The sequence below is a fragment of the Sceloporus undulatus genome, chromosome 1 (assembly GCF_019175285.1).
Source record: "Sceloporus undulatus isolate JIND9_A2432 ecotype Alabama chromosome 1, SceUnd_v1.1, whole genome shotgun sequence".
Taxonomy (NCBI): domain Eukaryota; kingdom Metazoa; phylum Chordata; class Lepidosauria; order Squamata; family Phrynosomatidae; genus Sceloporus; species Sceloporus undulatus.
Window position 1 is genome coordinate 38,123,044 of NC_056522.1, and position 15,311 is coordinate 38,138,354.

The following is a 15,311-nucleotide window of genomic DNA, read 5'->3' on the forward strand; positions in this document are numbered from 1 at the left end:
AGATTTAGATGGAGATGCTACAGAGGGAAACTAGGAAGATTTGTATGCAAAATATGTGCTGTATGACTGTTCTCTATTGTTCACCCTCATTCAGCCCCAAATCAATTCACTTTGAATTCCATTACTGGAGAAAGCCGGGATATAAATCCTTGAAATAAATAAATAAAATTGTGGGCACACAAACCACATCACAATCTCCACTGCACCTTCCCACCCAGATGAGAGAATGAAGATATACTTGGGCTCATTTGTGCTGATTAGCCCATAAAATGAGTTAGCCCATTAAATCAGTTATTGATTAGTCAGTCAATATAAATATAAATCCAATCAAATGGGTCTACCCAAGTCAGGACTAGCAACAGGATTTAAGGTCTACATTTTAGGCTGTGGGTGTTACATAAACATTAGCAACAGTAAAACCCAGAGGTCTGCATGGCCACACCTGCTTATTTCATGCAAATAGGGGTGAAAGGGGCAGCTGAGAGGGGCTGGGAGCAGTAGAGCACACCTCAGTTGTAGCCCCATCCTTGGAAGTGAAACCTGACTTTTATTTTACTTTATGGTTAAACAGGAGGGTAGTGTCTAGATTGAGGGAAGTAATAGTAGCACACTATTCTGCTTTGGTCACACATCACCTGGGACACTGTGTACATTTCTGGACAACACAATGCAAGAGTGATATCGATATACTGTAGTATGTCCAGAGGAGGGTGACCAAAATTATGGAAGGTCTGGAAACCATGCCCTATGAGAAGTGACTTAGGGAGCTGAGTACGTTTATCCTGAGCAATAGAAGGTTAAGAAGTGTCCTGATAGCCATGTTTAAATATTTGAAGGGATGTCACACTGAGGATGGAGCAAGCTTGTTTTCCGCTGCTCCAGGGACTAGGACATGGAGTTCTGGATTCAAACTATAGAAAAAGAGATTCCACCTAAACATTAGGAAGAATTTCTTGACAGTTAGAGCTGTTTGACAGTAGAATATGCTGCCTCAGAATGTGATGGAGTCTCCTGCTTTGCAGGTTTTAAGCAGAGGCTGTATAACCATCTGTCAGTACTTTGAGTGTCTATTTCTGAATGGCAGGGGTTGTACAGGGTGGCCCTTGTGGTGTCTTTCAACCCTATGATCCTCTGATTCTAAATAAAGCCTTCTCCTAGGGCCTAAAATAGCCCCAGGTGACAATAAAAGAGTGAAATTATTCCCATGTTCTCAAAGGCCTCCCTCTATGAAAACTAAATAAAATAAAGGGATATATTCAGGAACATAATGGGGGTGGGGATTAAACTTGCCCTCTTTCCCCTATTGATCCCAAGCTTAAAAGTCAAACCCTTTTAACATTATCGTGGTTAAAAAGAAGTACATCTAAAGCCACCATCTCACGCTTTTTCAGAAATTAAAGCCCTATTTTCTAAAGTAAGTGAGGCGTGTCAACCATCTTCTCTTACTCCTTAATTAATCTCTTTAACCACTACTTGGACATCTTGCCATTTAGTTAAGACATGAGTTTTGAATTATTACATCTATAAAGTTATAGAATTCAGGGACATCACTGCTGTTGAAACACCATAATTAAAATAAAAGGAGACTCCATGGATAGGTTGTCCATGATTAATCCTGTGGGTGCTTATGCGATCCAAATTTATTATGAAAGACAGAGGATTGTATGCCAAAATGTAGCCTCTTTCCACAGACAGGAAGATACTTTGGCCAACTAGCCTCTCATCAAAACTTGATTAATAAAAAGCAATTTTATTCCTGGAGACAATATCAATTAAAATGACTGTCTCAATGGGAGAATCACTGCCAACCCTTATTATAAAGGTTGACCTTTGACTATAAAAGGGAGAAATACAGTATTTCAGTATAATGTATTGAATGTATAACTGAAGAATAACTCATGGAAAAAGTAAACTTCAAAGGAAAATAAAATGAAAGCTGTAAAACAGAACGAACCTGCCATAGTTTGCATACACAAGGTTCTGGGTTTTTGATGCTGGACAGTCTGATCCCTGGGAATTCTCTGGATAATATGTAATACATATCCCTGTGTGTGTATGCACCTTAAAGTCACCTGTGTGTGTATGTGCCTACAGTGCCTGGTATTCATTGACACTCTCCCATTCCAGTACTAACTGACCCTGCTTAGCTTCCACTATCAGATGGGATCTGGTGGCTTTAGGGTATTTAGGCTCCTATATATGTCTCTACATATTATTTTGTAACCACATCCAGTTGCATTCTTTGAGCCTTGCTTTTCTGGACTGACATCCCCTTGCAATTTTAACCTTAGGAAAATAGTCTATGCAGAGACATGGTGAGATATTATCCTTCCTTCCTGTAAAATACCCATAAAATTGCTTTACCATGTTGATATTTCTAAGAATTCAAACTTTTGATTTATTTCTCTCTCCTCCTGTCACACTGTAGTCAATCTCACCCTTTTGTAAATGCCTGTAAAAGATTATATATTTATTGAAAGCTGTTATCAGCTTTCAACCCACCAAGACCCCTTGGGTGATCTACTATGGATCAAAACATTTAAAACATTAAATACATAAAAGCATTTGCAAAGAGACTAAACTAACTCCTTAAAATAGTCTGAAAACCAAGCTAAATCAATCAAACAAAAACAACCAAACAAAACACTGAAAATAGCTGGAGAAGGTGTCCTGGCTCTATGAATTGAAGGCCATGGGAAGAAACAGAGTTTTTGCAGCCTGGGGGAAACCCTAAAGTAATGGGCAGGGAAGTTTGGGAAGGGAATTCCAGTCAGGGTGCTGCTACAGAGAAAGGCCTGTCATCTGTAGCCACCAACTTAGGTCCAAAACACACTAATCCAGTTTAAGACCACTTTAACTGCCCTGGTTGAGTGCAAAGGAATCCTAGGAATTGTATTTTATTGTGGCACCAGATCTCTCTAACAGAGAAGGTTGAATGGCTCACAAAACTACAGTTCCCAGGATTCCCTAGCAGTGAAATGGATTGTTTCTGCAGTGTGTTTTGGACCTTAGCCTTTCGGGGTGTTGGAGCACATAACATGGAGCTTAAATTTTGGACCATTTCTGTTTCTTCAGTTACCTTAGTCATTTTTTGTCCATAATTAGTCAAGCCTCTTTTTCTCCTTAATTAGCCAATCTTTGTTGGTGTTCTGCCAAAGCAATCTACTTCTTCCAAAAGCAAAGCAAAGCAAAACAAAACAAAACAACAAACAACAACAACACACATATACAGTTGTGTTCCTGTTCATGAGTGGGAATAAGAAGTAACCTTAACCATCCATTATGCTTCTTCTTCATTTCCCTTATCTATGCAGATACATCTTGAACTCATATGTATGACAATGGGAGTTACAGGATTCACTTTTCATATCTTACAACAGGCAACAAGCACAGAAACGTTGCATCCAAAATTTAAATACTATTACTTTTTTCAAGAGAAATAAGTTTGAAAAACACTCCTAATTTTACTTGGGAACATTTTCATGGGCTTGAAATTACACATGAAAATGAGACGTTTCAGATGCTAATGTGCAAATACAAGGCTTTGCAAGTGAGTCATATCGTATTTGCTCATCTTATTAATTTCTAAGCCAAGTTGTTCACTTTCTTTCCACAATAACATCCTTATTCCATAGGTATGTAAAGCTTCACTCCCCCCTCCACATTCTCACATACACAAACAAATATCATTTCCCTCCCCTCACAAATGGGAAAGAATGCAAGAGTGTATTTTTCAAGGACCTTTCATACATTGAGACTCTTTTGTGAACAATTTGCACAGAGAGCAATCTTTCCCCAGAAAAAGTTTGAGTTTTGTGCAAAATCAACATTCTGCAAAGAAAACAGAGTATTTTCTGTGTACAATGAAGCAATATGCAAAATATGCATTTTTGTGTGTTTTCCACAAAGTTTCATGTTGCAGAGCAAAACATACTTTGTACAGTGCTTTCCCAGTCCCAGAGTATAACAAATATCTTCCAGCTGTTTGCTATTGTTTTGAGGTGGTGCATTGATGTTCTGAGACACCCCTTCTCACTGAGGATGAGAAAATTTGCATTTTTTTACATACCTAATGTATCCCAATGTGGGTAACAACATATGCGTTTTCCTGTAAATAAAAATGCCAATCACTTCTACAAACATTAATGACATGCATGAATACATGGACTGTCCTATATAAAAACTGCCTCCCTGTATCAAAATAAGGTGGATATAGTCCACAGATCTATGTCCAGAACCTATAAGAAGGTCCTAAAACCTATTTATGATAGTGAATATTCAAAGCATCCACTGAAACTTGTTATCAAAAGACACTTTCCACGGAAATCAGCTGTAGATTATAAGTCAAATTCTTCTTCCTTCTGGTTTCTAAATCCTTCAAGGCTGTGGGGGTAGGGGGAGTTTAATTTAAGATTTTAATCTTTTTCATACATTATAGCATTTCTATAATGGATTTTGTGCTTCTGAAAACTAAAAGATTGACAGCTCAGGATATTATAGATCTATTAACCATTGGTTCAATGGACATCACTGGAATATTTACTATTCCTAGCATGATGGCAAATATTTATAGGTGAGTTTAGATCTGATGCTTTTCTGTCCTTTAGCTCAGCTTTGACTGTGCTGCAAGGTGTGAATATTTTTTAAAATATTAGGAAGGTTTGAACAGAAAAATTATTGAGCCATACATATCAATATATCTGAATATATCTAACTTAAAGAAGTTATCTAGATACAAAATCAGACCATTTGCAATAAAATAACCACACTAAATATATCTGTGGGGCCTGAATTTCTGTATGAAACAAATTATTAATTTGCTACACTATACCTTAATATGAATAATTGCACACATTTAGCAGAAGTTGTGGACAATTGTTTTGATCAGGGCTGGATGAAACTCTGATATAAAACAGTTTATATGACCCATCTATGTTAAGGGACATCTGTAGAAATAAAAATAATTAGCTGCAAATTATTGGATTTTCTTATTTGTTTGTGAGGGATAGCTGCAAGAAATTGGGATACTTTTTGGCTGGCCTTGCTTCTTTTTGGGAGAGTAAGCAGTCCCTAAATTGGTTGAATTTACCAGGAGTTCAACACATATTGCTGTTCCCTTGTATTAAAAAGTTAGGCATCACTGATTGTAACATACTGTTCCAAAGCCAAATTTAATTAATCAATTAATTGGACATAGGGTAGAGAAGGGTGCTAGTACAAGTAAATGACCACCATCAAATTAAAATTCACACTTTGGCATATTATCATCTTTTCCATTTGAATGGAGCTGAGTCTATTCAATTGCTTAATTATTTCATAATTATTGTATCATCAGCTAGAGATGGCTCAAGACATTTTGGTGCCTGAGGCAGAAAATCTAAATGATGCTTCCCTCCTGTCATTATGTAATATGATAATAAACTAAGTTACTTGATGTCTTTTCATGATTACGCCAAATCTTCCACCTTCAGCAAGATGGCTAACCTGTGTTAGCATTGAGTCAACATTCATAAAAGCTCTTTTTTGCAAATGACAAAAAAAATGTGTAGGACAAAATGGATGACTGTAGCAGATAGGCAACTTGTTTACTATATAGCACATAGGCAGGCATGCTTACCAGGAGGGTCCCAAGCAACAAATATGGAATATGCATCTATTGTTGTGACATTATATGGGATGGGAATTTCCTCTGGTGTGGCTAATGGTGTCTGGATGATGTATTTGTCACTTGTGTTGCTACCACCCCATGTGCTAGCTTCTAGCTGGTAAACATATCTATAAAAACACACACCAAGAAAAAACAAAAGGGGACGGGAAGAAAGAGTGGTGGGGAATAAATGTTCAATTATTTTAGTTATTTGTAACACATTTCTTTTCATTTTTAGCATTTGTTACATTCAGGATGAACAAGTGTAATGAAACATGTTGCCTGTTAGATACTAATAAAATACATCCTGCATGTCTGTATGTAACAATAGGTTTTTTTTTAAAAAAAAGGTAAAGGTTTCCCCTCTGACATGACTCTTTAGTCGTGTCGGACTGTAGGGGACAGTACTCATCTCTGCTACTAAGCTGAGGGAGCCAGCGTTGTCAAAGATGACTTTGTAATAATACATATGTAACAAAATATACACATATCATACAGAAGCCCTTTCATGCTGCACAAGTACAGCACTGTGATTCTATTTATTTGCCATGGCTACACCCCTGGAATCTCAGAAACTATAATTTGATGAGGCATTGGAACTCTCTTGCTGAGAAGTCTAAATAGATTTCCTAAACTGCAAATTCCAGGATTCCATGGGATATTATCATGGCAGTTAAAATGGAATCATAGCACTATGTGTGAAGTGCAAAAGGCCCCAGAGAACCCAGCGTTCAAGTTTGGACAGTGCTGATTGTATAGTCAAGAGTAGGCATCTGAGCCAAGTACCTACCCTTCTGGTGATCACACACAATTCAAGAACTAAAAGCATCCATTCTTTGCATATATATACATAGTGAAGCACCATATGCATCCTCTGCTTCTGAATATGTCTTTCTTTCATTCCATTAGATACATATTTTTACAATTCAGAATTTCCACAACAAAAATATTTGCACTCATGGAAGTTCTTACCATTTTGGGGAAACAATATCCTTCCTTTCTTCTATCACGCTGCAAGGAATGATAATTACAGAAGACTATGTGTCTGCTTGTCTGTGCCATAGCTCCAAGACAATACCTAACCACATGAAATGTGTCATGGATACTGATGGGCTTTATAGATGGGCAGGAAGGGGCAGCGAGATACCACCCCTTCTGCCCTGGTTCAATGCCGTGGCAAATGTGGGCCGTGGCACCGATCGGGTCTCCGTAGAGCATAAAAAGGAGCCAGAAAAAACAGCTCTTTTTTGTGCCCACGAAGGGGTGCTATAGCTGCTGCTGTGCAGCTTGATGAAGCCCCTTTGGCTCAGCGCCATTTGGGCACTGTGCTAAAGGGGCATCATCATGGTGCATGCCATCTAAATGGGCATGCCAAGATGGTGCCTGGGCAGTGCAGTGAGGGCTTTGAGCGTGGGGAAGCTCAGCCCTCACCCCACCTGCAGGCCAGCGCTTTTTGCTGATTGTGAAGGGCCCTTGTGGACTTTAAGAAGGGGCTCCTCAGTTTTTCGTTTTTTGTTTTTCCAATGGCTCAATTATTTCTTAAATGACCTAAAAGGATTTACACTAACAAACACTCTATCAGTTCATCTGTGTATTTCCCTCCCAGAATTGTATGGGAAGAAACCATTCATCAAGTCTCCATGTTGACTCAATCAGAAAGGAAGAGTCAAGTAATTTAAAAGAAAAAAAAAAACCATGAGAAAGACCCTTTATTCAAAGCAACAATGTAGGAAACACTTTATTGGATTTGTATAAAGTAAGGCATATAACTAACATTTTTTTCTTTTATTGCACACCACCATTTTTAAACATGCACAACACAGTGAGATAAGGAGATCTCAAATAGGGTGGAATTTATTTATTTATATAATTTATTTCATTTATATACCACCTTTGTCCTCACATGGGACCCAAGGTAGTTTACAAACAAAACAAAACTACCCTTGATGGTAAATAAGTTAAATCACAAATAAACAAACTTCAGCATAAAGTATAAAAATGAGGTATTATTATTATTATTATTATTATTATTATTATTATTATTATTATTAACCTTTATTTATAAAGCGCTGTAAGTTTACACTTATGGATCCCTCAGACCTCACCAAGGGTCATAAACCTAACTGACCATTTTCCAGATTTGAAGAAGAAAGAAAAAAGGCAGAAACACCTATTATGGTCACCTATGTTTGCCTTGTGTTACCTTTTGTATGGGATGGCACATTCCTTCATCTGGAGATGTCTGCCCAACACACACATACTGTACAAAAATATTTTGTTCTAAATAGACTGCTTCCTACAAAAGAATGTTGTTTTGCATATTTTTTTGTACAAACAGCATGTCAAAGAAATACATACAAATAATCTACACTTACACGCATACAGGTTACTAACAGGATCCCTGTCACTAACAGGATGTCCTAAGTGATTATTTGTATGCTTATGGGCTAAAAGCTGGACTCTGCTTCAGCATTGTGGAAAGCTATGCTATATTTTAATAAACACCCTCTCATGCTTATTCTATGTTTCTAACATTTTTACCTTCTGTTTGGTTGTAGGTCAGAATCAGTGAAATTGAGATTTCTTTCACCACCGTTGAAAATCTCTTCTCCATTTCGAAACAATCGGTACAGAGAAATAATTCCATTGGGTTGTTCTGGTTCATCCCAATACACTTCCACAATTGTGGAACTAATTATGATATGACGAGGTTGAGACCATACCCCTGCAATTACATCAAGAACAGCACTTTAGAAATTGGGTTAGCTAGAAGCTGATATTTATACACCAGAATAATACATACCTGCACTATATACATAAATTCATACATCTAAACTACTGTTATCTCCCTATAGATCTTGCCTAATTTTTGAGATCTTTGTAGGAAGGCTTACTCTTCGTTACGTTACACCAATATCACAGCCATGTTTGGTGAGAACGCATGAGAGGGTCTTCTTAGTGGCTGCTTCCCAACTGTGGAATTTCACTCCCACCCCCGAAGCATAGATTTCTTTCCACTCATCTTTCACTGCCAGGCAGAGACATTTATTTGCACTGGCTTTTGAATATTAACTAGTTGCTGCAGAAGGAGGGTCTAGTAATGTGGGCAAGCTGTACTCTTGTCCTCTCTGTTATGTTTTAAATGCTTGTAAAATATTTCAAGTAAGTGCTGTTTTTAATGGGAGAGTTTATTTCTTTGCTTTGAACTGTTTTTATTGTCATCATTAATTTTCAGCTGTATTTTGTTTTAATTTAAGTTGTGAGCCTCCTTTGGTCCCATATTGGGATAATGGTACGACATAAATAAAATAATATAAATACAGAAATAAAATGAAATAGCCCCAGTTTGTCTTTTCTGTGTAATGGGAATTGTTCATGGAGAACACATGATTGTGTTGGCTGTGTGGATTTCTCCCTTTGTTCTGCTTTGCATTAATGAATGTGACGTTATAGGCTTTAATTTCCCCTTTTTTTGTGAGTGGAGATTTCTACTCGGACAGAAAAAGATGGCTTTGAGAAGTGCTACTGTATGAGTTACCAGCCTTAACCCCCTGCTTTATATGAGAGACTTTGGAGTAAGCTATCATCTTAAATTTTCCAGCAGGAATCCCAGCACTTTCACAGGAGAAGAAACCCCAAGAAGACTGCCCAGGAGATTCAACAAAAGGCAAACACCCATCCAGCTACTGCTGCTGTTGTTGCCACAATCTGGTTGTGATCTGCCTGTGGAACTGTGGGGAAAGATCTACCTTTGCAGACTCAGTCCCATCACTAGTTGTGGCTTAGGAGATACCACATTATCATAGGATAAAGCCATGGAATGTGGCTCCATTGTGGTACTGAAGAAAGAGAAGCTTAGTATCTCACTAAAGAGATGTTTCACATCAATAAAGAAGTGACATGTCCACTCAATTAACTTGGGCAAGATATTCATTCTAGTTATACTCCCTTGACTCACGTTCCACTGTCAAAAAGCTTTTTTTCTTTAAAAGTAAAGAATTAATTGAACTGTCTCTTACGCATCCAACTAATTTCTGACTCTAATTTTTTTCCTGCATAGATACACTGCTACCTCTGATAGTCCTGGATCATCTATCACTGAAATATCCTACGGGGACACAGCACATCAAAATGGACATAGCACATCAAAAGAGACATGCATACAATTTCAGAGATTCATCATTTTCCATGCAAAAGATGTGTACATCTGGGAATCTAGGAATGGGTTCTTCTGATATGACCACATGAAACCAGAAAGCAACAAATTCAAAGAATACTGCCAACAATCAGCAATATGTATAACAAGTAGAAGGGTACAAGCTATAAAGAGGTCAGTACATTTCTCTTTACCTTGAGGAGAAGCTTGCAATGTTCTACTTGAACTTGCCTGACTGGAAGTACATCCAACAAATGTACATGCTGCAAGTGTGAAGCTGTAGTTTCTGTGAGGGTGAAGACCTATATTATACAAAACAGATTAAAATTAAGTCTTGAAATGTTCTGAGGAACATCTAGAAGAAAAGCACAATTCTAGAAGAAATAGAACATTTGTTGTCAACTAGAATAGCACATGAATATAAATATGTTTACATTCATGGATCTTCCCCACTATGTCCATAAGATTCTGTGGGAGCATAGTTCCAGATTCACCACACTAGTACTGCAGGTATGCCACAGAAAACTCAGAAGTGCCACAGTTACTTTTGAATAGCTGATCAACTTTTATGCAGAGAGAGAGAGAGAGAGGAAGAAGAAGTTATTGGTCTCACCCAAGCATCTCCTTTCTTTGGTTATCTCAGAGGTACATGCTGACTGACCTGGAAATGTTGATAACAGGGCAGGGAAAAATCAGTGATGTCATTAGCAGGCTACGGTGGGTGCGCACTGTACCAGGTGATAAGCATCAGAGGGCCAGGGAGCAGGAGGAGGCATCCCCAAGGAAACCTCATCCTGGTTGGTGGGGTAGCAGTGAGTGCTGAGGTGCCTCTGTGATGACCTCCACCACCTTTCTCTTGCCAGTTCCTGACATAGCTGCTCTTGCTGAGGAAGAGGAGCAGGATATGCCATGCACACCATGCCCATCCTCCTTGCCTTTGATGGGCTAGCCATGACCCCAAAGTCTGCACTTGGTGAGTAGTGGTGCCCTGGAGGCGGGGGAGGGATTCTCTGAAGCTCAACACACACACACCTTTGTGTTTCAAGACACCATTCAAACTGCTAGTGAAACCTATATAACTCAGCTCCAGGTATCTCCCCATAAGATCAGATCTGGGTTCTGGGATCATCAGAAAAGGCCCTTCTCTCATTCTCATCACCTTCAGAGAGACACTGAGTGGGGATACCTGATGAGCCCTTTCAGTGACTACCTCTAGGCTCTGACGCTTTCTTATTTGGATGGCTAATTTGTCCCTCCTTGCTGTTCTGTTGGTGATCAAATACCTTTTTTCCCTGATAAGCTTTAGCTTCAATTGTACTGGTTCTTTAAAATACTTCTAATAGTATATTGTAAGCTGTTTAATAATTTAATTTCTTTTAAAAACTATATTGTACCACTTTTTAGTTTGGTTTAGTCCACAGAGAGGTAAAGTCAATAGCTCTCTTCGCCCAGTTTGTTTTCTAGCTATATGCATTGAAAGACATTCTGCCTCTAAACATAGAAACTTTATTTTGTGGTAAAGAATAGCCACCAATAGCCTCACCATTGCTACATTTGCAAAGTCCCCTTTTAAAACCATGCCAGTCACCATTATCACCCCTTACTGGCCCTGAATTCAAGAAGTTGGCCATATTTTGTCATTGCATAAAGATACACAGCATCCATTTCCACCAACAAGCTTTTAAACAGAATATGCTACTGTATTGTACGCTCATTAAATGAACCCTGGGATCCAGACCAAAATACAGCCTCTTTGCCTAGTCAACTCTTCTTCCATTTCTATACCTTTAATTTACAGCCACCTCCTATGGATTTTCCTTAACATTTCTCTACCACAAAACATTTAAAGGCTCAATGGAACCTTTGAACATGGTTTATAAATATGTATTCCTTCTAATATATAAGTTTTGAAAAGCTGTATCAAGAAGTGGGGAAAGACACTGGATTCTCTTTTACTGTAAGCTCAGGAACTGCTATTAGACTTCTGTTCACAGTTTGTATTTTTTCCTCTAATGTTTCTTGTCCTTGTCAGTGATGGGCCCCAGCTTTCTTATCTCTGCTTGCCTATCCTTTGCAAAATGTTTTCATTAAACTAGCATTGTACCTGCTTTAAGGGGGGGGGGGAAACAATGCAATTCTATGACAAGAAAAGAGAGAGAGAGAAAAGCTTTAGGTTTGACCGTTTGTCTAAAGCCGATTAGATGACAACTTCATTGTTGTTGCCTCTTTTTTTTTAATGGTCATACATACACAGGAGCAATACACAAGAGACCCATCTGAAAGGAAAAACAATGAATGAATGACACCCAAGGCTTCAAGCCATGTGCAAATTGAACAGGATGAGAAGCACTAGAAAATAAAGAGATGAGTCAGAGAAACAGCTTGGACTCTAACCTAATCATGAACTGGAAGGGAAGCTAAAAAAAACCCTCCAACCCGCTGTGTGTAAACTTAGCACAAAGGCAAGAGGGTTAAAACAGCACTTGCAGGATAGGGAGGCAGAGGCATGGATGTGAGCCAAATAGTCAACAACATTTCATGATAGGAAAGATTACTGCAGCAACAGATTACTTTAATTCCCCTAAAGGGAGATATGTTTATTCGCTTTTAAAAGAAATATTTATTAGGAAGCAAAATTCATTTACACCTATGAACTACATAGAGAGAAAAATAGGCAAGGAAGAAAAAAAGAGGAGTTCCTGCACCAAATGTTTTAGAATTAAGAAAATGTATTTATCCAGCTGACAATAAGAGAGTGACAGTTATGGAGAGAGATATACAAAGTACTACATGCTTTATAAAAAGCAGTGCTTATATGCAATCTTCAATAAATGCAATATTGTAATTTGGGCTGTAGGAATTTCTCCTGGGAAATTTTATTAGTTTTGTCTAAAATCTTATAGCTTTCCATGAATTTATTCAGCCATTTCAATCCAGAGGGAGTCTTTAAGTGGCTTTTAATTCCGTGTTAGGAATGTGACAGTAATTTCGGAAGTGTAGGATACCCCTGAGAAATTTCAGATCTTGTTGAAATTCTCCTCTCAAAGTTCCTAAAATGTGTAGCATCTTCCTTTGATCAAAATTCAGTGGTGGGTAAGAAATCTCCAGTTATCTGAATCTATTTTCTTATTAGAGGCAATTGGTTGTGATGATTAGCTGTTGTGTGCAATAGTACTGTGACTCATGGCAGCTGATGGCTTTTAAGCCTACCTCTGCATTGCAGAAACAATGCAGTCTGGCAGTGCTTTAACCTCATAGAATGCTATGGGATTCTGGAATTTGTAGTTTTATTAGATATTTAGACTTCTCTGTCATTGATTTCTGATGCCACAACAATAAACAAATTCCAGGATTCCATAGCATGAAGCCATGGTAGTCAAAGTGGAGTCAAACTGGTTTATTTCTGAAATGCAGATACAGTCCATGTCAGTGGAGCCTTAAATCCTCTCCATTTTTTAATATGAGTTTTAAAGGATCAACTCAGAATGATCAACTCAAATAGCTCATTTAAAGTTCAGACCAAACTACAGAGCAGATTCACTGTTCTACTGATACACAAGTTTGTAGCCACCAGGATGACATCCATCTATTAATATGTTTTCACAGGGATCTCGTAGCATCTTTGAGACTAACTGAAAGAAAGAAGCTGGTAACATAGCTTTTGTAGACTTCTGTCTGCACATGGGACTTTATTTCCTTTTATTCTTCTACTAACCTTAACCTTAAAAGCCCTACATGGTTTGGATCCAAACTATTTGAAAAACTATGGGCCCGAACAGACAGGCCAAAATAAAGCTGCTTCAAGTCACTTTGGAGGTATGCTGTTCAAATGACACAGGCATCTTAAGAGGCCAGAAGCTGCACCAAAGCTGCGCTTTAACGTGGCTTCTGGCCTCTTAGGATGCATGCATCATTTAAACAGCATATCTCCAAAGTGATCTGCTCTAGGATCCATTTGTTTTTTTCTTTTGGCTGTTCATGGGATCCTCAGCACTCTTCTCCAGCACCACATCTCAAATTAATTGATTTTCTTCATATCATCTTTCTTAACTGTCCAGCTCTCACATCCATACATGGTAATAGGGAATACGATGGCTTGTATGATTCTAACTTTTGTGCTGAGTTGTATATCTTTGTATTTTAGAATCTTTTCTAGTTCTTTCATAGCCACCCTCCCCATTCTTAATCTTCTTCTGATTTCCTGACTACAGCCCCCATTTCTATCAAATGTTTGATCCCAGGTATGGGAATTCTTTTACTATTTCTTCTGTGTTCAAGCCTGCTCTTCTTATGATATTTTCTGCATACAAGTTAACAGATAGGATAAAAAGATGCAGCCTTGCCTGACCCCTTAGCTCAGGGGTAGGCAACCTGCGGCCTTGTCTTACAGCTCTCTCATTGATGTTTGAAGCTCAACATGTCCAAGACAGAGCTTCTTGTCTTTCCACCGAAGCTCTCCCTCCAATACTCCATTTCTGTTTCTGTCGACAACATCTCTATTCAACTGGTCCAGGAAGCCTGCAGTCTTGGTGTCATTTTTTATTCTTGTCTGTCGTGTATCCCCTAGATCCAGGCCACAACCAAGGCCTGTAGATTCTTTCTCTACAATATTGCTAAAATCCGTCCATTTCTTTCAGCCTCTACTGCCAAGACTCTGGTCCACGTTCTGGTTGTCTCTCACAACCTCTCTCACCTCTGTCCTTTAATATCTGTCCAGCATTCAGCTACACGCTTTATTACATCCGCTCGCCACTTTGACCATGTTTATCCTTTATTATCATCCCTTCACTGGCTCCCCTTCCCCTTCCGTATTCAGTATAAGCTTCTGCTGTTGGCTTTTAAAGCCCAGCATGTGCTGGCCCCTCCTTATTTATCTAACCTTCTTTCTCCTCACCTTCCCACTTGTACCCTCTGTTCTAATAGTCAAGGTCTGATGTCTCAGCCTAGGTTTTCACTGCACCATCCCAGATTCATCCCTTTTCACTTGCTGCCCCTCACTCCTGGAATCTCCTTCCCCCATGAACATGGCTCATAACGTCTTTAACCAGTTTCAAAACTGAGTTGAAGACCATCCTGTTCAGAGAAGCATTCCCAGGCATTGCGTGACTATTATTTGTTAAGTGACATTTTTAATTTGTTGCCTGCTTTACTTTGTTGTACCCTTTACTTTATTTTATTGTTTGTATGTACAGCACTGTGTAAGTCTACAGCGCTGTATAAATAAAACATAATAATAATAATAATAATAATAATAATAATAATAATAATAATAATAATAATGTCAGAATTGTTCAGGTCAAACCGGAAACCTCCCTGGAAGCCAAGATGACCAAACTGAGGCTGTCGTACTTCGGACACATCATAAGAAGGAAGGACTCTTTGGAAAAGACAATAATGCTGCGAAAGGTGGAGGGAAGCAGGAAGAGAGAAAGGCCACAAGACAGATGGATGGACTGTTTTAAGGAGCTCACAGGTATGGGTTGCAGGAATTAAGCAGAGCAGTGGTGG

General features: G+C 38.6%; 1 protein-coding gene across 1 annotated transcript in view; it reads right to left on the reverse strand.

The window, feature by feature from the left end:
* USH2A (usherin) overlaps positions 1-15,311 on the reverse strand; it is a 665,459-nt gene that overhangs the window by 112,222 nt on the left and 537,926 nt on the right. The window contains 3 exon segments of the mRNA XM_042475774.1: positions 5,618-5,775; positions 8,189-8,372; positions 9,998-10,105. Of these exon segments, the coding sequence (XP_042331708.1) occupies positions 5,618-5,775; positions 8,189-8,372; positions 9,998-10,105 (450 nt within the window).